A 24,425-nucleotide genomic window follows, 5' to 3' on the forward strand; every position below is an offset into this window, starting at 1 on the left:
TACAGTGAACACACACCCACTTTCTATATGTCCATTTAATAACATTAATTCTTATTTGAGTTGTACAGCCATTCTCACCCTCCTTTTCTGAGTCGTTCCTCTCTCCCATTGACAAACGTACAGACCCCTAGGATTCTACTTAATCTTTTGAATTCCTGCTTTCAATTTGATCCCATACAGTTCTTAAAAGAGCAAAATGCTCAAGAAGACATTCTAGTTAAGCTTATGAGGTTTGGTTTTAAGACTGCAGGGGATATTTTGGGGTTAAAGAGAAAAGGAATATTTTAATACCATTGCAGATAACTGTGCATACACGTCTTTTGATATTACACCAAAACGTGACATATGGTAGTTTCTTAAAGATTAGTTAAATGAAGACTCAAACCACATTAATAAATATTGTACTATTACATTAAAACAAACTGGTGTCTCTTACAGAGAATGGATTTTTAGCTCTGCATAACTGCAGTATCATTTGGGAAATATTGCTTTACCAAATAATGCAGAACTTCTAAATTTGGCATATGACAAAAACAATATCAAAATGTTCACATTTGCCAGTGTCACCACCTATCTGATGAAAGGTTGCCAAGTTCATGGTTATCCATAATCTTAATTTCTGCATCAAAGCTTGCATTTTGTCATGGCAATAAATACTGTCAGGTGTATATTTGAGAAAATGTCTTCCAAAGGCTTACATTAAAACAGCCATTGTTTGTTAGCCATTCTTTCTAACAAAAATGGTCTGAAAAAAGTGGTTAGGGCTCCTCATGGTTCAATTACACATCTGCAATTAAAGTGTTTGGGTGTGCATCAAAGCATAGTGACTGTCCATCTCATTCTGTCACATGGATCTAAAGAGACGTGTTTTCTAGGGCCAGAACTTAATAAAAACAATACCTCTTCATCTACTACATTCTTAAGTGAAACTGGCATTTTAAGAAAAAAATAGAGGTATGCATTTTAAATTTTGATTTAAAATATAAATGATTTGGGCTTAGAGCCCAGAAATTTTCCTCAATGTTTTTGTACCATGAGTACAAATGTCAACACAGTAAAAATGGAAATGAATGCCTTAGTATTATTGTATCTTTGCATGTAACTGAGCCAATGTTTCACAACTATGTAAGGTTTTGGGACTGTGTTTTCACTTTCATGATACTACATTGTTTTTTAACTTTTTATTTCTTCCATGACCCACTGACAGGCCCATTTAGTTTCCATGAATATATTTATCTTTCCTTATTTTTATGTATTTAATTTTTTCTTCATTCTATTATGGTCAGAAGATGTTTTGTATAGTTTCAAAATACTTAAATTTATTAAAACTTTCTGCTGTAAAGTAGTCTCTTTGATACAATTGAGTGGTGGTCCTTGTATGTTGATGTTAGTCAGATCTTCTGTTTCTTCATCCACTTTCTTTCTTGTTGTTCCATCAATCAAGTAGTGTGTTGCAATCGTCAACCATTTTTAAAGATGTACTTCTTTAAATTCTAAGTGTTTTCTTCATATATTTTGGGGTTCAGGCTGCTTGATTAATTGATCCTTTTAGTCTATAATATTGCTGCTCCAGACCCCATTTATTACTTGGTATTGATCACTTGGTATTGTTTACCCATCCTCTGACTTTTAATCTATGATGCCTGTGTGTCAATATAGACAACATATGGATGGATCACATTTAAAACCTGTTCTGCCACTATGGCTCTTGACTGGATCATTTAATCCATTTATAGACACTATAATTACAATAGAGAAGAATTTACTTCAGTCATTCTGTCATAAATGTTTTGGCTTGATTAAGTTGATGGCTCTTTGTTCCTTTTTATCATAAGTCCTGAGTTTTTAAAAGCAGATTTTCCCCTTTTATTTTAGTGAGTTTTGTTTTTTTCTTTACTTTGGTGAGTAGAGTTATATACTTTACAGCTACAATGAGGTTTACAAATGTAATACCTACATTTACAACGTTGTCTATTGACGCCACGTTAACCTCCTTGGCATGTGAAAAGTCTGTTTCTACACCTTTCTTGTTTTGATTTTGTGTCTTGGATTCCCTGTAATCACATTTTAAGTTTATTTTGTTGTTGTATGTTATGTGTTGTTGTTATGTATCAATACTTTTAGTGGTTGGCTGATCTAGTTAGGTTTCTTTCTGGAGGACTCTTTAATATTTCTTGTAGGGCTGGTCTGGTCATTAGAAATTCCCTTAATTTTTCTTTATCTGGAAATGTACTAATTTCACCCTCATTTTTGAATGACAGTTTTGCTGTATATATTATTCTTGGTGGACAGTTCTTTTCTTTTAAGACTGTAATTTTCACCCCATTCCCTTCTTACCTGCATTGTTTCTGGGGGGAAATCAGCACTGAATCCTATTGAGGACATTAGTAGGTGCTATTTCGCTTGTCTCATGCTGCCATCAAGATTCTTTCTTTATCTGTGTTTCTGAAAATTTCAATTATAATGTATCTTGGTGTTTTTCTCTTCGGGTTTAGCCTATATGGGTTCATTGAGCTTCTTGGATGGAAATCTCTTCATCTTTAAGGATATCGGGGAAACTTTCTGCCACTATTTCTTCAAAAATTTCTTCTAGACTTCATTTCTTTTCTACTTCTTCTGGAATTTCCATTATGCATATATTGCTCCTCTTGATGGTGCCCAACACAACCTTTATTTTCTCTTTAATTTTCTTTCCTCTTTCTATTTGTTCTTCAAGTGGAATAATTGCAGAGGCTTTGTTTTCTATATTACTAACTCTTTCTTCTATAGTTTCTATTTTCCTTTTATGTTCTTCCACGGAATTGTTTATTTTTGTTATTTTATAATTAAGCTCTGGAATTTCTAGCTGTTTTATACCTAGTGATGCTAGCTTTTTTTTGTTTTTGCGTTTTTCATTTTGTTCTTGTACTGTTTTCCTGAATTCTTCCAAAAATTTTTCCATGTTTTCTTTATGTCATCAAGAAACTTTAATACTAGATTTCTGATATCTTTGTATGGAATTCTGTAGCAATAAATGTCTGAAATATTAGGTTTATCTTTCATTGGTGAATAAACAGAAAACATCCACTGTCCTGATGATTCACAAACTTCTATATATTTTACAATTCCTTCCAGAAGTTTCTTTTCATCGTTTTGTTTTTCAAAAGTAAGTGATGCAGATAAGTTCTGAGACAAAGCTAACTCTCTGCTGCTACTGCTAGCATTGACTATACAAAGGCTTTCAATTATGTGGCTTATGATAGGCTATGTACAACATGGCAGAGAAAAGGTATTCTGGAACACTTAATTATGCTCATGAGGAACCTGTACATAGATCAAGAGGCAGTTGTTGGAACACAAGGGAACACTGAATGGTTTAAAATTAGGAAAGACGTGTACAGGTTTTATTCTTTCACCATACTCAATCTGTATGGTGAACAAATGGATTATATGAAGAAAAACATGGAATCAAGATGGAGGAAGTTTCACTAGCAACCTGTGATAAGCAGATGATACAAGCTTGATTGCCAAAAATGACTTAAAATATTTACTAATAAAGAACAATAAATGCAGCTTTCAGTATTGATTGCAACTCAATATAAAGAAAACAAAAATCCGCACCACTGTACCAATAAATAACACCAAGATAAATGGAGAAAAGATTCAGGTTTTCAAAGACTTAATTTTGTTCAGATAAACCATTAACACTCATGGAAGCAGCTGTCAAGAAATTAAACAATGTATTAAATTAGGTCAATCTGTTGCACAAAACCTTTTAAAAGTGTTGAAGAGCAAAGATGTCAGTTTGAGGACTAAGGTGTGCCTGACTGAAACCATGAGATTTTCAATAATCTCATATGCATGTTGCAATTGGAATGTGAATAATTAAGACCACAGAAGAACTGATGCATTTGAGTTATGGTATTGGAGGAGAATGTTAAATGAACCATGGACTGAGAGAAGAGCAAATCAATCTGTGTTGGAAGGAGCACAGTCAGAATGCTACTTGGAAGCCATGAAAGACAGACTTCATTTCTCATACTTTGGACATATTATCAGGAGGGTACAGTCACTGGAGAAGGATATAATACTTGGCAAAATGGAGGGTTGGAAAAAAAGAAGATCACCAATGTAATGGATTGGCACAGTGACAGCAGCAATGGGCTGAAATGTAGCTACGATTGTGAGGTTGGTGCAGTACGAGCAGAGTTTCGTTCTGTTGTGCATAGGGCTGCTATCAGTTGATAGGAATTGGATGGCACCTAACAACAACAATGCATTCTTAATTGGTTTATTACAAAGAAGAGATGAGTACTTCCTAACTATATTTTGTTCCTATAAAAAATAGGAAATAAAATATTTTGCAGGTAAATGAAATTGACCTGATTAGAAATATTCTAAAATTTTGGTATTTACAGGATGTCTGTGACAATTGAGCTTTCATCCAATATTTAACTTTTTAAAAAATGGATTATTAGCATTATACACATTATTATTTGTTCTCATTATATAGTTAAATTAATTTTCTTAGAGCAGAAAAGAATAATATAAATGTGATTTACAAAGTATAGATTACCTGTGTGGGAGTAGTCTCAGAATCCTAGGAGACATTCTAACATTGCTGAGCAAAATTAGATTTTAGCATAAACAAACTATGTTAACAACTTCACACTATATATTTTAAAAAACTATATTATGATATTTATATGTCAATGTTTCCATTCATTGAACATTATAACTGAAACAGGAAGTTCATTATATTCATCTTAAGTAAGACATAATTTTATGTAATCTAATAATAAGCAAATTTTATTTAAAAGTATACTGGAGTAAGTATTAAGATCTCAATTCTTATTTTGAATTTTCAATTTAAAAATTGAGCCTAATGTTTTCTCTCCTCCTAAAAGGGAAAACTTGGCAGCAGGATCCTTAAAATCTGTCTTGGCTCTATTTTCTGATTATTTTATTAGGCCCCTATTTAGTTATTCTAAAGATAAATCTCCATAGTGAAGAGGAGTAGTACAAAATGATGGAATTTTAATAGATGCTTATCAAGTTAATTTACCACCCTAGATTGCCAGTAATTTTCAGAACCATGGATTTATTGCATTTTTTAGCCCAGTAATTATCAGAACAGCAAGGTTGTAAACAGGAGTACCTGTTTGATAAGGTTAGTGTCTGTAATATTTATCTTTACACAGGGAAGATTATGGCCAGTCTCCTCTGAGTAATGTGTCCTATTTAATTAGAGCATTTTTCTAATCCATTAGTACAATCTTTGAGCCAATCATTACATGCATATATAATACATATGTGGTATACATACTTAGCTTGATTAGTGTGATAGATTCTGCTAATTACTCCTCCAACTTTTTAAGTGGTAAGAAATATTTCAATTCTTGAACGATGTTCATAGAATTGTAAGTTACAATATTAATGTAACCAACTATTGCTCTAATTTATGTATCATTAGTTCAACTTTCCTATACATTGAGACTACCTTGATACCAGATTTCTTGAATTCACACCTATAGAATGTAAATCAATGCATTTATATAGGTGCTATTCCACTATGTTTGTACTTCTGATGTAGTAAGAATACCATTTATTTGATAAACGCAGCTCAGTCTGAAACTATTACATTATAGGAGTTCCTGGGTAGTGCAATTTTAAATGTGCTAGGCTAAAAGATCCTATGAAAAAAGGTATGTCAAACTACTTCCCAAAAGTCAGCCATTAGAAACCCTATGGAGCACAGTTCTGCTCTGACATATATGAGGTTATCATGAATCAGAGTAGACTCAGTAGCAAATGTTTGTTTTATAAATCCTTATATGTAGCTGTAACTATGCATACTAACATACACACACATATAAACACATACATAATAGTATGCACATACATTGAAAATAGTGTGGCATAATAGGATAAGCATTGGACTGCATACCACCAAGTCTGCAGTTCAAACCCAGCAGCTGCTGCTCAGCAATCCTATACAGGGTCCCTATTAGTCAGAACTGACTTGACTTTGCTTAATACCAATAACCAAGAGGAAAAAATATTCTGGAAAAGAGGAAGTGATCAATAATGCTGAATCCACTCAATAGAACTTAACAACAATATCAACAATCAATATATATCTTCCCTGAGTAGGTAACACCAGTGTGGTGGAAACTACTATTATATGTCTCTTCTCCTTTTCTTTCATAATAGTAGCATTCTAGTAGAGCAATGTCAACCAGATAGCATGTAATATCTTCCTGTGACTCTTACAGTCAGAAGACCAGGCAACAAAAGTTTGGATACAAGCGGAATTGATGTAGTAGAAGATGTCGGAAGCAACATGAACTTTTTTAGAGATAGCTAATAAATGAGTCTTTGTCCTTCCTTTCCCCTTTCCTTTTTTTTTTTATTGCCTGGAATGTACATTTAATGGTCAGAACTTGGACATGGGGGAAAAAATATCAACAAGTAGAACAATTACATAAAAACATGTTGTATAAAAATATGTTGTGATGAGTTCTCACAACATCTCAGTACACCTATACATCTACCTCCAAAATATCATACTAAAACAAACAAGATTTTTATTCTGTTTTGGGTTTTTTCAAGTTTCTTGAGTGTTTTTGTTAGTATTTCAACTTTCCTTTACTTACAGCAGAACTTAATCCAAACTAATGCAGACAGTTTCAGTTAAATCAAATATAATCACTGGGGAAAAGAGATGAAAGCACATGATAAACTGATATCATTCCTTTCATATACAACAAAAGCCATTTTATTCATTTCACAAACTTATATTAACTACCTAAGATCTGAAATGTACAGTGGTAGGCAATATATGTAAATTGAGATACAAAGTCTTTTTAAAAGTCCTGGTGTGGCACTGTAGGATAAGCACTCAACTATAAGGTCAGTTTGAATAGCAAGATCTGTGGTTCAAACTCCCCAGCCACTCCTTGGAAACCCTATATAAATTCTAACCAGCTTGAAGGCACTTAACAACAATAACACTACTTAAATAAAATATGTGCATATATAACAACAAAAGAAAACTGATAATTAGTAACATAAGAACATTTGCAACCTCATAGGATAGTGGAAGCTATAGAAATGTATGCAAATTTGTAGGCATCATGAATAAAAATAGAAGAGGACAGCAAAAGCCTGCAGTTGTTAGTACCATCAAGTAAGTTCAGACTGATAGTGCTATAGTGATGAGCAGCTATTGGTTTTGAATTCCTGACCTTGTGGCTAGCAGTCCAGTGCTTAGTCTTCAGTGTCACATCAGAACTCCAAAGCCTAGTGGAAGTCAAACTACAATAAAGGTAAAAGGGTGTGGCAGGAAGCTACTCAAAAGACTCTGACACAATGGATACTAGTAAAGGTGGAAGAAATTACTACTAACCACAAAGTTGGCAGTTCATCCCACCAGCCATTCCTCAGAAACCTTACACAGGGTTTCTATGAGTTGAAACTGACTTGAAGATGCTTAACAAAAACAGCGGCCAAGATGAAAGAATACTCTGGAAAAGCGGAAGTGAACAATTATGCTAAATGATACTGACCATCAGTATTGCAAAAGATACTAGAAAGTCATTGGTCATTTTAGAAGAGACAGTGCCAAAGAGATAGTGGGACAACCCAAGTCAAAGCAGGTAGAAGAGTGATCAAAGAGCAAGAACTCAGTGATGCAGAAGAGAGTCAAGAAAATTGTTGGCTTGACACTTGAGTAAGTTGAGAAAGAGTAGAATAAAGAGGACAAATGAAGAAACACTTTAAATAGGAGCCAATCCATAAAGGAAATTTCTGACTAAATGTGACACTTTAAATGTTTAGCATTATACTAATAGTTTAATCAGTATAAACAATGAAGATAAATTCAACAAAAATAGCCCCCAAATTTTCTTGCATTCTTAATTTGAATAAAAATAACCTTAATGTATTTTCCTATGATACATTGGCTACATTGTCCAAGTGCTAATGCTTTTATTTACATTCTGGTCTTGATAACTTTTATTAATCATCTTTAATGATTTAAAAATGCTCATGCCCTACCTCAAACTTTTTTTCATACTTAACTCACTCATTTCCAGCTTCTTATGAAATATTTTCTTGTAGAAATCCTTTTTGAATTAACCCTCAACATTACACCTTGTAAATGTAATTCTGTATTTTCCCTTTTATCCAAGCATATTAAAATGTCTTTCTGACATACTTCTATTTACATGTTTACTGTTATCCAATCTGAAAAAAAAAAAAAAAAAATCACAATTATAAAATCCTTCATCCCCTACTCTATTGAACTTATTCCTTTGGATTCTAATATTTGACAGGCAGTCTTTGGTCTTTTTTTTTTTTTTCCATATGCATAGCTTCCAAATTTTTAATAAACTCCTCATCCTGGTGTGGCACTGTGGGATAATGTATTGACAAAGTCAATTTGAACTGTAAGGTCAGCAGTTCAAATCCACCAGCCACTGCTTAGGAACTCTATGATTGGTCGCTATGAGTCAGAACCATTTTGACAGCACTTACTAACAAAAACAACAATAATTTTGGCATGGAGTAATTCCCCAAAGGATCTGTTAATCTTTGTCGGTTTTTTTTAGCCCTCAATTTCTAGTTATTGCCATTTTACCCTCCTTCCTTTGACAGATTTTTAATAAGGTGTGATTACTCTCACTATCTTCACATTGCTCTAATAATTCTCCCCACTATCCAACGTTTCATTCATGAATATAAACACATGAGTTTACTTCACCCAATTTCTAAAAAATTAAATGTCTCTTGGTTTTGCTTCCTCATTGCATGAATTCTTTGTTCACTTTTGTTGAAGTTCCTATTAGATTTATTTATACTAAAAGTCCTGGCATGGTGCTGTAGGATAAGCTGTGGACTGCTAACTGCAAGGTCAGTGGTTCAAACCCACCAGCAACTCCTCCGAAACCCTCTACAAGGGCATTATGATTCGGAGCTGATCCAGTGGCACTTACCAACAACAGCAGCAGTCTCTAGTGTCCCTTCTCCTAAATGCTCTTTGAAACACCAATCATTCTCAAAATTTCTTTTATAGCAGTTGCCATTGATGAAATGAAGTCTTGGTATGATGTTGTGGGTTAATGTGCTGGACTGCAAGGTCAGTTTGAACTGCAAGGCCGGCAGTTCAAGATCACAAGTTGCTTCTCGGAAACCCAATACAGGGTCGCTATGCGTCAGAACTAACTTGATGGCACTTAAAAACAACAACATTCACATAATGTTCCTACATTCAATGATTAATATTGAGCATCTTACTTAGTCTATCATCATCTTAGTTTAACATAATGAACAGTCATCTCTGATAATTTTTTCATTTGCCTTCTGGAAAACCACTCTTTTGGGTTTCTTCTTATATAACCAGCTCTCCTTATCAATCTTCTATAATGGTGCAGCTAAAGTTTTCTGACTCATTAATGTTGGAATACCCCAAGATTCTTTACTTTTCCTTTAAAATTTTACAATTCCTTTATTATTGCTTACACCTACTTCTAATATCTATGGCCCTGAATGCACCCAATCTCATCTGATCTCAAGCTAAGCAGGGTCAGGCCTCATTAGTATTTGGAAGGGAGACCACCTGGGAATACCGGGTGCTGTAGGCTTTTTTGGAGCACTTCTGTGGCACTATGGTATAAAACACTAGACTACAAGATTGGTTTGAACTACAAAGTCAGTGGTTCAAACTCACTAGCCACTCCTTGGAAATTCTATACAGAGTCACTATGAGTTGGAATGGAATCCATAATGCATATCAACAACAACAATAACAACTTCTAATACTTCACGTCTCATTAATGAGGAAATTCTGTCAACTTTTCATCATACACACTGATGACAATCTAATCCTACTATAATGTGTCCATTGTATTATTACAAATGATCTTCTTTCTGTCATATTGTTTGTTTCCCACACTGTAGGCATAGTGAACATTTTAAAAGATAAATCCATTATGTTACTACCAAGATCATTAACCTACAAAGACTAATAATTTCTTAGGGTACCTGAGTGCAGCTATTTTGAGACCAACCTCCATGACTCTCTTAAATGTCTATTTTCCTTAAGTTTCCATTTTCTGTTCCCTCCATTTAGCCCCTTCTAAATTCTATCCCCAGGCAAGACCTCACAAAAGCCCATTTCCTCCATAGCTAGCCCATTCTAAGCCACACCCTGCCAAGACCCTCATAAAACCCCTCAGCATGTGCAGGAGGATGCTTCTGGCCCTGGTCAGCAAGCCCTTCCCAGGTTTGTCTTGAATGAACCTGTTCTTGATGTTAAACCACAATCTCCATCTCTTTTTTCCCAATTACTCTAACAATTTCATTTGAAGTAAATGGTAAAGATGGCTCTTGAGGATGTACATCATCCATGACTTCATTAATTTTCCATCTTTCTCTTCTATCATTCATGCTCATTCATTTGCAGCCACAATTCTTCTTGCTATTTCTTTAGAGCTCTGCGTTAATTGTGCTCAAGAAGGTGTTTCTGCCAGGAATGCTTGTATCTACTTGATTAACTATATTACTATTTTCAATACTTTATTCCAATTGTAGATTTTCAATTTCTTGTCTTACACTCTATCACTCTACTCCTGCTCTCCTGAACTCTCGTACCCTACTCCATCTTTCTTTATTATCACTCACTACACACAGTGTGCAATCTCTATTGTTTATGCTTATTATCGCTTAGTGTCTGTCTCTCTCTTGTAGAGTGTAAATTCTATAGGAAGATTCTTTGTATCTATAGTCACTGATGCATTAGAAACACTTTAGAATAATGCTTGGCATTTAACAGGCTCCAAAGTTTTTGTTAAATTAGCATTGAATGAAAGGGATTCCAGTAAGAAATAAATAAAGTTATAAATCTAATCCAACTCTTCCTTTAGGCATTAATTATCATGTTATGTCAGTCTCCTTACCTTCACTATAGCACCCGAGTACAATCATGCCATAAAATATTGGTGTTGTTGGGAAGTGCTATTGACTCATAGCAACCCTGTATAGGGTTTCCAAGGAGCAGCTAGTGAGCTTGAACCACCAACCTTGTGATTTAAACTGACTTTGCAGTCCAATGCATTAAACCACAGTGCCAAACCACAACTCCACCATATAATATTAGAATTAAGAAAAACCCTGAATATTACACCTGGGGAAACTGATCTAGGGAGGTAACATAATTTATCTAATCAATTGCCACTCATCAGCAAAGAATCAAAAGCTAAAACTAGATCCCAAGTTTCTTCATCGTCCAGTATTTTTCATTTCACTACAGCTCTCATTCACTGCAGTTGGCAGTCATTGGACATCATAAATTCCTATCATCCAATAATCATTGAGTGGATCTAGTGCAGTCCTTTTGGATCATGAAGAACTACTACTGATTGTTTTGCAATGAAAAAGAGTTTACTGGATTAGCATATTCAGCTTTCAAGGAATCATTGACTGTTAATATGGTTTGTACAGCACAATTGTTGGGTGGCATTTACTTGTATTGACAAAAACAAACACAGGGTACATTTTGCCTCACTTTTTGAGTTCCAGTGAAAAAACAGTATTATAGTAGTTAGGGGTTAACTGGTGTGGCACTGTAGGATAAAGCACTGGACTACAAGGTCAGTTTGAACTGCAAGGTCAACAGTTCAAACTCACCAGTCACTCCTCAGAAACACTATCAGGGTTGCTATGAGTCACAACTGACTCAATGGCACTTAACAACAACAACAGATGGCAAGATCCACAGGTCAGGCACACAAAACACAAACTGTTGCAAAACTACAACAAAGATCTAATTCACAATAACAATACAGTGGGGCAATTTTTTTAAAAGGAGAGAAAGTCACATAAATCATTGCAAGGAAAGTAGTATTCACAAGATAAAACTTAGATTCCTACTGCTTGATGGTTTCAAGTCTCTTTGGTAGTTTTGTGGATATATTAAGTTGGGCTCTCCAGGAACCAAAAGTTTTGTTGTTGTTGTTATTAAGTGCTGTCAAGTCAGTTCCAACTCATAGCGATTCTATATAGCATTTCTGAGAAGAAGCTGATGGGTTTGAATCACTGACCTTATGGTTTGCAGTCCAGTGCTAATCCTACACCATCACACCAGGAGTCCAGTCAAAACCTTTAAACATTATTCAACTTCAATCATTTCTTCTTTGGACTAATCCCATTTATATGTATATATATATATCTTCTTTGGACTAATCCCATTTATATATATATATATATATATATCTCAAAGAAATGACATACATGGTTGTAGACACCAACAAGTCCCATGTCCCTGGGTCAGTTATAAGGCTGGAGCCTTCTCATGTCTCACACAGCTGCAGAAGAAGACAAATCCAAGCTCTGCAGGTAATACACACATCAGACAGCAGGCTGCTGGTTACTGAGGCAAATAAATCCAAGTCTAGCAGATAAGATGGCAGACTATTGGCTCATAGCATGCAGAGGCTAAAGATTCTCAGAATTGAAAGGCAAGGTGGCAGGCTCCTGGCTCAACTCCAAAAAAACAGAAGTCAGATTACAAGCCAGATGCAGGAATATGAGCCAGCCAAAGCAACAGAGCTCTGCCAGAGTATCCAAATAATTGGAAACAGGCCACATCTCTGAGGAAACTCCCTTTCAGTTGATTGCCTGCTCATTGCATGTAGTGGTTACGAATCGGGCTACCAACCGCAAGGTCAGCAGTTCGAAACTACCAGTTGTTCCGCAGGAGAAAGATGAGGCTTTCTGCTCCCGTAAATAATTACAGCCTTGGAAACCCTGTACTGGGTCGCTATGGGTCGGAACTGACTCCACGGCACACAACAACAACAATATGAGATGACTACGTCATAACTGCCAAACCACTAAGAATGACAGCACAGCCAAGTTGACACACATTATAGCTATCACATTGGCAATATCTTGTTTGAGAGTCATTGATTAAAAATGAGGTAAGGGTCTCAATCCAATGTTCATCCAAAATGGTCAATGATCGTGCTAGACTGGTTCTACAGGTTATTTTTACAAGAGAAGAGAAGACAATAAAGGATACCTCTGATCATCTTCAGATAAGAAATTCCTTTGGTCAGTAACCTAGTAAGTATAGATTTTCATGGTCTTGTTTGCCCCTTCAAGTAATATGTGGAGCTTGTTTGGTTAGTCACATAAATTCATTAGTGCCTTTGTCTCTAAGTAACCTCAATAAGGAGGCTCTTTTAACACATACACCACTTCGCTCAATGCTAAGTTTTCAGTGAGGGCCATGAAGTCAAAGGAACATAATAAAAGAATATTTCCTCAGTTTAACTTTCTCTTTTGAATTCTGTTGCATAGTGAAAATGTTATATGAATTTTGTGGTAATTGGAGAATGACAGAAAGAAGTAATATAATATCACCTGAAAAACAAAAGAAAAACCCTATTATTTTGACAATGAGATCTTTAAACAGAACATTAAAGTATATAAAGGGACTAGAATGCCAGATTGAAATTTAAAACTTTCATTTTAGTTTATCATAGATCATTTTAATAAATACAATTTAAATGGTAGGCTATTTTATGTGTGATTTTTAAGGTTATATATGTGATTATCTATATACAATATTAATAACTTACTGCCACTCTGTATCTTTAGATTAACCTACTATAAATATAACATAGTCTATATATCTGAGTATATATAGACTATGTTATATTTGAGTACATATAGACTATGTTATATTTCTAGTAGGTTATGAGTACTCCAGAACACTTAATTGTGCTCATGAGGAATCTGTACCTGGACCAAGAGCCAGTTGTTCGAACAGAACAAGGGAACACTGAATGGTTTCAAATTAAGAAAGGTGTGTGACAAGTTTGTCACACCATACTTATTCAACCTGTATGCTGAACAAATAATCCGAGAAGCTGGTTTATATGAAGAAAAATGTAGCATCAGGATTGGAGGAAGACTCATTAACAACCTGTGATATGCAGATGATACAACCTTGCTTGCTGAAAGTGAAGAGGACATAAAACATTTACTGAAAAAGATCAAAGAGCACAGCCTTCAGTATGAATTACATCTCAATGTAAGAAAACAAAAATCCTCACTGCTGGACTAATAAACAACATTCTTATCAACAAAGAAAAGATCGAAATTGTCAGGAAATTCATTATTCTTGGATCAACTATCAACAGTCATGGAAGCAGCAGTCAAGAGATCAAACGACATATTGCATTAGGCAAATCTGCTGCACAAGACGTTTTTAAAGTGTTGAAGAGCAAAGTTGTCAGCTTGAGGACTAAGGTGTGCCTGACCCAAGCCACAGTACTTTCTATAACCTCATATGCATGCAAAAGTTGGACAGTAAATAAGAAAGACCATAAAAGAATTGGTGCATTTGAGTTACGGTGTTAGAAGAGAATATTGAAAATGCCATGGGCTGCCAAAAGAACCAATAGATCTGTTTTGGAAGAAGTGCAGCCAGAGTGCTCCTTAGAGGCCAGGATGGCCAAACTTCATCTCTCATACCTCAGACATATTGTCAGGAGGGACCAGTCGATAGAGAAGGATATCATGTTTGGTAAGGTGGAGGGTCAGAGAAAAGGAGGAAGACCCCCAATGAGATGGATTGGCCAAGTGGCACCATCGATGGACTCATGCGTGGCAACAATAGTGAGGTTGGCCCAGGATCGGGCAGTGTTTCATTTTGCTGTGCATAAGGTCACTATGAGTCAGTACTGACTTGATGGCACCTAAAAACAACAACATATATTTGCATAAATCTTCTTTAAAAAGTGTCATATGACCCAGCCTTGATTTATCATATGACCAGGATTTTTACAAGCCTACAAATCATTTTTCTAACACTTCAAAGAGATGTTTTACAACAGAATTGCCCAGTACAATAAATTAAATCTTGATAGCTGCTTCCATGAGTGTTGATTATGGATCCAAGTAAAATGTACTCCTTGATAACTTCAATCTTTTCTCCATTAATTGTGACACTGTTTAGTAGTCCAGTTGTGAGGATTTTTCTTTTTTTTTACATTCAGGTGCAATCCATACTGAAGACTCTTGTCTTTGATCTTCATCAGTGAAATCTTCAAATCCTTTTTGCTTTCAGCAAGCAAGGTTTTGTACCTGCATATTGCAGGCTGTTAATGAATCAGCCTCAAATTGTCATGACATGTTCTTCTTCATATATTTCAGATTCACAGATTATTTTCCCAGCATACAGATTGAATAAGCATGGTGAAAGGATTCAACACTGACCCAAGAAGAGTTGATGCCATTGAGTTATGGCGTTGTTAAAGAATGTTTTTTATAACATAAACTGCCAGAAGAACAAACATATTGGTGTTGGAAGAAATACAACTAGAATGCTTCATATATGGGAAAGATTGTGAGAATGGTGGAAGACTAGGCAGGTATGCAATGAGTCAAAACCGACTCATCGGTACCTACCAACAACATCCACTAATTTATAGACAGTAAAACGGTGAAATTATTAGTTGCTTTTCCTTCTGAGGAAAAGGGAAAATGTACAGTTACCCAGTGTCATTTAAGAATAGGAAGAGAGGAGGGATTTATGGATCTGAGTGTATGATTGGACAAGCTACACTGTTCTGGCTACTCATAGTGGTAAAAACTCATTCAAATTATTACTAAGACTCCATGATGTCTCCAGTACAGAGGATGAATGGGGTCACAACCTAGGTTAGGTAGTTCTAGGCAGCAGATGACAGGCAACACCTAACTACATCCACCATCACCTTCAACCCCTACAGGCTTTTCAGTGGTGGGTAAGGATTAATGGTGAAGGGGGACCTGTCTGATTTCATGAATCCTAAGACACATAAGAAGTTCTAGACAGGTTATGAGCAACCAAGGTGCAGGAATAGCACCAAGGGCTTGGTGCAGCCCTGACTGTTGCATATACTGATTTTGTATATTGAAATGGACCTTGGAACCTAACCATAGCAATAAGTGAAGAGTTGTTGAGTTATGATCCAAAGAAAATATGAAATTAGATTTGAAGTCTATAGTTCAATGTTAATAAAAAACTGGAACTACCAACAATGTCTTCCAAATTCCTTCATGTGACATTTAATATCACTTGTATATCTAAACATATTATAATTATCAGATAATTCATGCCATTATCATTTCCATGTTATAATACAAATATGTATTACTGTATTGTTATTGTTAGCTGTTTTCAAGTGGGTGCTAAATTATAGCCACTGTACAAACAACAAAACAAAATGTAAAAAAATAAAAAATTAAATAAAAAAAACAAAACAAAAACAAAACGTGCCTGGTCCTGCACCATCCTCACAACCATTGCTATGCTAGAGAGTTCGTGGTGTCATTGAGTTTATCAATCTGTCTTGTTAAAAGTATTCCTCTTTTTCTCTGACCCTCTACGTAACCAACACTTCTTCCTTTTTGAGATAACATATTTAAAGTATGTGAAACAAAGTCTCACCATACTCCCTTCCAGGAAGCATTCTAGTTGCACATGTTCTAAAACAGATTATTACTGTAGAAGGTGCAATTTCTAAAACAATAGTTACACAATTCTTTAAATTTTTAAATGAGTATTCTGGTGAGTTCAGTACACCCAGACATGGAATTACAATGGAAGGATCTAAAGTTATATAATCTTGGGTACTGAGGGCCTAAATGTCAAGATGGTCCCTGAGTGGTGCAAATGGTTGTGTTTCACAACTAACCCCAAAGCAATTCAAATGCACCTACAGGAACCTCAGAAGAAAGGTCTGATGGTCGACTTTTGAAAAGTCACAGTCACTGAAACCCACTGCACTGTTCTACTCTGAAATTTTGAAATTGGTTCAATGGCACCTGGTTTGGTGCTTTGATAATTGTAGAGAAAAAACTGAAAATCAATAAAGCAATGTGAGCATAACAGAGTTTCTGTCTTCTTTCAAATGGTACATATTTAGATGACAAAAACACTTGCTATTTTTGCTGAATCCCAGCCTGATATAGTCACTAGAAAATGTCCTCTATTTTTCCCTTCCTTTTTCACATTTACCTAGTGTTCTTTCAGCAGCACTTCACACTACTGTCTACTCTTCTTTTTTAAAACTCTTGTTTGTGACAATGTTTCATCATATTTCCTCTATTATCTCTCTTCCTCAGTTTAATTTGCTATCTCATTTTCAGACTGATATGCTATTGGTCCTCAGACTCAGTACTAGTCTTCCTTGCCTTTTTTATTCCAACACGTCTCTAGGAAATATGATTGGTGCCTAACGGTTCAGGTCAGTATAGGTAGGAACAGACTAAATGGCACTTAACAACAACAAATATGCCAAATGCCATTTTGTTGTGGTTAGGTGCCATCGAGTTGGTACTGACTCGTAGCAACTCTATACACAACAGAACAAAACACTGCCCAATCCTGGGCCAACCTTACAATTGTTGCCTCACTTGAACCCATTGATGCTGTGGCTTTGCCAATCCATCTCATTGGGGTCTTCCTCTGTCTCTCTGACCCTCCAACTTACCAAACATATCCTTGTCTAGTGACTAGTCCCTCCTGACTAGTATTAAATAAACGTTATATCTTTATGCTGACCTTCTGAATCATATTGGTGAGTAGATAAAAATAGATAAACTTGTCTGTTGGATGGCTGCATGTTCATGTCCCCAAGAAAATTCATGTATTTGAGATTAAAGTTGATATTCATATCATCTCCACTGCAAACTTTACCATTCTTCACTGTATGCCAGCATAGGGAAAACTACGACCACCTTTATCAATTTGTACATGTTAGAAAACAGCTTTTAAAAAAAAAATTTTAAATGCCACTCCTTTTTCATTCATTAATATTTTTATTAAGTTTTTAAATATCTCTTAGTTCAGCTCTCTTCTATACCTCTATCAATACCACTACACTAGCTTTACTTATTAATCTTTTCTAAGATTACTGCAATCACCTCTTAAGGGATCTTTACACAGCTAATTGAGCCTTGCTTCAAATCAATCTCTACATTCGAACAAGAAGAATCAATTGAACATTTAAACTTTTCATATAATTGTTCAATAAAACATTTCAATAAATTCCCATGGAGCTTAGAAAATTCTTTATGTGGCTCAAAATGCTCTTTTTAGTCTAATAGTTGCCCATTTCTATACTTCATCAATCTCATCACTCTGTTCCCACTCAATTTCTGATTGAAAGGATCTGAGATACAAATAAGATAAGAATAGTAAAAATATTTTATTTAAAAATTTGTTGTTCTTGTTAAATGCCACTGAGTGATAATTAAAAGTTAAAAAATATATGGTCTAAAATGCATGTTTTGAAAACTTCAGTTTTCATGAGATCATGTTTTGTACCTTGAAAGCAGGGGTGGGAATGTCCAACCCACGGATCTCATAAGACCTGAGTAATCATTTGTTCTGACCCTGCCAAGGCAACCACAGTTCCAGCCATCAAATTAAGGGTGAGTTTGTTAAATATTTGATTAAATATAGAAGGCTAATTTTTTTTTCTCTTAAATGTTTTATTGCGAATTACCATGGTTACAATCCCCTCTATGCATCATCAACCAACCAAAGGTATACCCTGCAATCCTGTCCCCTGTACCTCCCAGGTCTTCAGCATACAGTCGCCCCCTCCCCCCCCTCCCCCCAGATCTAAAGTCTCCAGCTGCTCCATTGCTCTACGTCATCATCTCTGCCTCCATTTCAGGCATCACTGCTTCTCTGGGTAGGGTCCAGCTCTCCACTCTTCTCCCTTGATGGTCCTAGGGACCTCCCCTCCTAGACTGAAAAGTCAATTACTCCCCTCCTTGCTATAAAACTTCTACCTTTATATTTCCAACCCTCACAATCAGTCCTGATAACAATTATTCACTGTTGTATCACAAGAGACAGATTGGCTACTACTCACTGGAGATTCTACCTTCCACCAGGCCCACTGGATCTAGGTTCCCTCTTGAAAGCTTGTAAGCCAGTCACTTCTTGCCTTTGTAGCCTCCCGCCCCCCATTTTGGGTAGCCAATGTCCAAGTTGCCCATCGCTGTCTACTCTGTGTGTGGAGGGGGTAGGAATGATTCTTGCTGTAAGGATTTATTTCCTCTTTTGAGCTACTGCTTCCATAGGTATAGGTCAAGTTCATCAAATTGTATTAGAATACTTTTTTTTTTTTTTTTCCTCTTCTTTTTACTTCTGGTTGAGCTCTGATCATCCAGTATTGAAGCCAGGACAAGTTGGTATTATCTACAAGTGTGGGTGTTCTTTTGCACATGCCCTCTCTTCTTATCAGCTGGATGCTTCACTCTCCACTCTAGTCCTCTGAGGCTATGTCACTGACTCTGGGCCCAAGAGTCCCCAGGTCTTGCCACACTGCTGGTCAACCAGGTCTTTACCCGGGTTCACAGAAGTCTGTTGAACATTGTAGGGCTTAGCTCGCCACTTCATTGCTGTTTTTCCCTCACTTCCCCTTATCGGTGATGAGCGTAGTCATCAATCAGAGCGTGTATTCTCATTGAGTCTTAGTCTTGGAAGGGGGTTTGCACTGAGGGGACCCGACCACTTGAGAAGGCTAATTTTTAAGTTGATAATTTTGTATGTCCTGGAAATGATGTTACAAATTTTGATAGTATAAATGTCTCCTACCAGCCGCTCTGTGGGAGAAAGATGAGGCTTTCTACTCCCGTAAAGATTTACACCCTCGCAAACCCTGTACAGGGTCGCTATGGGTCGGAACCGACTCGACGGCACTTAACAACAACAACAACCCCTGCTATAAAGAAACAGATCATACCCATGAGATCACACCATTTGATTTTTTCCTTTCAATAATTGTTGTTGTTGTTGTTAAGTGTCCTGGAGTCAGTCCGGACTCATAGCAACCCTATATAGGGTTTCCAAGGAGCAACTGGTGAGTTTAAACTTGCAGTTCAAACTGGCTTTGTGATTTCGAGAGTAGGGTATATAAAAGATTTGCTTATAGAAAACATAGGGAATTACATTTAAGACCATTCAATTAATTTCAGAAGAAACAAGACGTATGGACAGCCATTCTAAGTAATACAATCAGAAATCACAATAGCACATCTCTTAAAAACTTTGCACAAATATTAATAAATGTACAGATCACTTTTCACTGGTTGAGTGATACAGATGTTCCAATAGACTGCTCCATATTTCAAAATTAGAATGCATTTTATATATTAATACTCTAATTCTCAAAAATATAATACAGCTCTAACAACTGCTCCATATAGTGTTCAGGTAACCATAGATTATTTTTAAATATCTAAAATTTAAAGGTGTACTAACAGAAGATTTTTATTCCCTCTCTGTCTCAGACAATGACATCAATGTAGTTAAATAGAAACTATCTACTTACCATATTGTGGGTGGCTCAGAACCTTCTATTTCTAAGTAATCATATTTTTCTTCCATTTGGAAATCAGTAAATATGAGTGAAATGGTGTCCCCAGGCTCTGCTACGATGGTCCAAGTGCAATCAGCATTGTTATGGTACTCATTTGGAAAGCTAGGACTGGAAATGATGCCACTAGATCCTCTCATTGTTCCTCCACATGCATCTTCAGCTATTAAAAAACAAGATGTTCAGCTATATGTCATTACAAGAAATGTCATTAAAACAATTTTCTTAACATTTAAAAAAGACCATAAATCTAAATGCTGTTATATCAAGTGCATAACAAACAAGGAGTAAAGATTGAATACAATGAGAAATTCCTGCAAATACATATAAACTATACCTTGATAATTTTATAACAATTCATTGCATTACAAATGAAAGTGAGTAGAAACCTAAATTCTGAAATTAGATCTCAGGATAATAGATTCAAGATTCGCTTTTCATTGATTAAGTGATGAAGTCAGTCATGCAAATGACACATTGTTCTTAAGGTCTGTGATGGGAAATATTTAATCATTCTATGTATGTTTGTTGAGATGGCAGAGATTTGTGTTTAAGTTAATGTACTTATCTTCAGAAAAAAATTAATTAAGCAAGTACATAAGATAGTTTCTGTCAGTGTCATGTGTCAAAAGCTATTGAAAAATGTGAAAATTTAATTCAAATATGTCGCCTACCCAGAAAATTTTAATTAGGTAGAAATAATATAGGAAATAATATATCTTCATACTATTTCCCTTTGACTCCAACAAACTATGCAAATATCTCTTTTAGCTATTAATATGATGCATGTATATATAGTACTATAAATACATTTTCTAGAAATGTAGAGATCTATGTTTCTGAATTTCCAATAGAGATGATGCAGTTTACAACCACAATAGTAGGAATGATACATTGCCCTCTAGCTTATTTTTGCCCAATGATGTACACTTGCAAAGTGTGTACATGAGCTAACATTTTTAGAATGAGTCTATAAGGTAAAACTCTCCATATCATAAAGGGCTTGAGGGTATAATATATGTCTTGTAAGAATACTGTATAAACCCATCCAAGCTAACAGGCTACATGTTTAATTATACAATTTGTTATCTCAAGATTTATCTTGTTACTGTGAGTCTCTCAGACAATTATTTCAATTCACACAAACTTTTAAGAAAAATATATGTTTGTATAATGACCAATTATTTGATGTAATGGATAGCTCCATATTCTTACTAAATAGTGACAAATAGTATCTTTCTATTTCATTTCATGATCAACAAAGTGTAGGAAAAAGCTTTGGTATATGGACAAATTTAACAATAAATCATATGTGTAAAACTGTATTAGTTTCTTTCTTCCCCATACTTTATTCAATTCCACACTTCTAAACTGAAAGTACAAATACATTTTCTTGAGAGATAGCAAGCTTTCAGCAAATGTTATCCTAAATATGCTACACATTTAGTTTCATCAAGTATCCCCTCAATTCCTTAACATCTTCTCTATTTCAGAGCTATGGTGGCATGATGGTTAAAGCAGTGTGTTGTTTGAAACTACCAATTCTTCCATGGGAGAAAAATGTGGCAATCTGGTTCCCTAAAAATTACAGTATTGCAAACCCTATAGGGCAGTTATATTCTGTCATGCATAGGGTTGCTAAGAGTCAGAACTGATTCAATGGCACATAAAAACAACCACAAAATAGTCACTTTGTATCACAAATGCCTCAACAACAGCTTCTCTAATTGACCTAGTAATTATAATGAGCCCAATGTACTATTCAGACAATGTAACATCTTACAAGTGTTTTCTTACCAGAAATTACAATTCCCTCAATACTTTAATCTCTGGTAGACTTGCCCAGGCTCTTCCTCCACCCCACCACCCCCTCCATCCTTATTCTAATCAGAAATTATTTCTCTGCCTTGTCAGTACCAACACTTAGGTTGAGTACTACTTTGGAAATAAAGTATTATACTATTGCATATTAATACAAAGTGTAACTCACATACAGAATTTGTCTTCGTCCATTCAAGTGGAACTCTTGGTTGGATATAAAACAACCCCAAGACAGAACTCACTCACAGAAGTCCTGCATTAATCATCTGCATACCCCTTTAATTCATCGTCTTTGGAAATTCAGCTTCTTACAAATACAACCTTCAAACAGACATGGTGCTGTGGGATAAAACACTAGACCTCACAGTTGGTTTGAACCATAAAATGACTGGCAAAAAATCACCAGCCACTCCTTGGAAACACTATATAGGGTCGCTACAAGCCAGAACGTACTCAAAGACACTTTCCAGCAACAACAACATGTAGATATTTCATTCATAGTTCTAACAATTTATTGTGTCATCAAAGCTTAAGAACATGAAAAACATTTTTTTCTGCATGGTCTCTTTGAATTTCCATAATCTAGGTTCACAGAAAATGAGGAAAATCTCACAGAATACTTCACTCCAAGTGAAACCTCGTTTTGAAACCAAAAAAGAAAGAAAGTCAATGCCACCAAGAAACATGACTGACATATGATTGAATAGGAAGACTGGAACGCAATACTTCCATCCCTTAAACTAATGTTCTTGCCAATTATTTTATCATGTTAATTGCTCAGTGGTTCTGCTTGACATCCTGTGGCAATAAGGAGGCCAAGCACACATCTGAGCAATCATAAAAGCAGTATCTGACTTAACTGTAAAATAGGTAAACAGTGTCTTCAGTACACACTGAGTACATTTTTGCATAGTGTCCTACCTGAATGTTAGAAACTTCAGATAGTAATGCTGCCTGAATTTAACATATTTTTAATTGTAAAAATTGTTTGTTTGTTTTTTTACAGGAGGATAAATTAGTTAAACCATAACATGCATTTTACAACAGAATTAGAACAAGTTAAAGGCAGCATTAGAACAAGACAACAGCACCCTTTAACCCAGAGCTGTGCTGTTTCTGCTAAGCAACATTGCTTGTTCTCTGGTCTAAATGAGTTGCTACATATTTTGTCAATGACAGCAATGTTTATTCGATCAGCATCGCTTTATCTTAACCACCATGTTTGCCTATATGATAAGTGTTTTTGCAACATCTTCTTTCAAACCACATGCACAAAGGCAGGGGTTACAGAAGGCTGCTTGATAGAACCATTACTTGAGAATAATCAAAACATACATGAATTATATACAATATTTTTATAAATTAATTAAGAAATTTACAATGCATTTATTTATTCATCTACTCAAAACATATTAATTGAGCAAGAATTATGTTATCCCTCAGGCCCTAATGAAGATCAAAAGTAATCTTGATCCTTGTCCTCATGGCACTAAACAAATGACCCAGGGCCCATGGAAAATTCTAGCAGGTACCATGTTTGGAGTCCTTAACCTGGTTATGGAATTCAGAAATACTTCCTAGATGAAGTGAAACTGAAATGGACCCCTGAAGGATAAATAGATAAAAAGGGTGGTTTCCCTGGGTGGCACAAAGGGTTAAGTACTTGGCTACTAGCATGAAGTTTGGTGGCTTAATTCTACCCTGAGACACCTTGGAAGAAAAACTAGATGATCTACTTCCAAAAGAAAAGTCATTGACAAGCCTATGAAGCTCAATTGCCATGAGTAGATATAGAATCCATGACCACTAGATTGGTTTGTTTGTTTTATAGATGACAAGTACAGGGAATGGAGGAACAAAGCAGGGGAACTGGCATTCCTGAAAAGGAAAAAAATTCTGTGTGGCAGAGCAGGGAGAATAAAGGGCTGTTCTAAGGTACCATTGAGTCCTGCACCAATCTCTCACAATCATTGCTACATTTGAGCTCAACATTGCTGCCACTGTGCTAATCCATCTCGTGGGGGGTGGGGGTCTTCCTCTTTTTCTATGACCCTTCACTATACCAAACATTTTATCCTTCTCCAAAGTCTGGTCCCTCCTGATAATATGTCTGAAGCATGAGACATGACATCTGGTCATCTTGGCTTCCAGGGGCACTCTGGCTGTACTTCTTCCTAC

At 35.7% G+C, this 24,425-nt stretch overlaps 1 protein-coding gene across 2 annotated transcripts in view; it reads right to left on the minus strand.

The window, feature by feature from the left end:
• CSMD3 (CUB and Sushi multiple domains 3) overlaps positions 1 to 24,425 on the minus strand; it is a 1,928,297-nt gene that overhangs the window by 1,385,441 nt on the left and 518,431 nt on the right. For both annotated transcript variants that reach the window (XM_006830658.1, XM_006830657.1), the window contains exon 5: positions 20,382 to 20,589. In XM_006830658.1, the coding sequence (XP_006830721.1) occupies positions 20,382 to 20,589 (208 nt within the window). The remainder of the gene's footprint in view (positions 1 to 20,381; positions 20,590 to 24,425) is intronic.

Source organism: Chrysochloris asiatica, unplaced genomic scaffold (genome assembly GCF_000296735.1).
Source record: "Chrysochloris asiatica unplaced genomic scaffold, ChrAsi1.0 scaffold00001, whole genome shotgun sequence".
NCBI lineage: Eukaryota > Metazoa > Chordata > Mammalia > Afrosoricida > Chrysochloridae > Chrysochloris > Chrysochloris asiatica.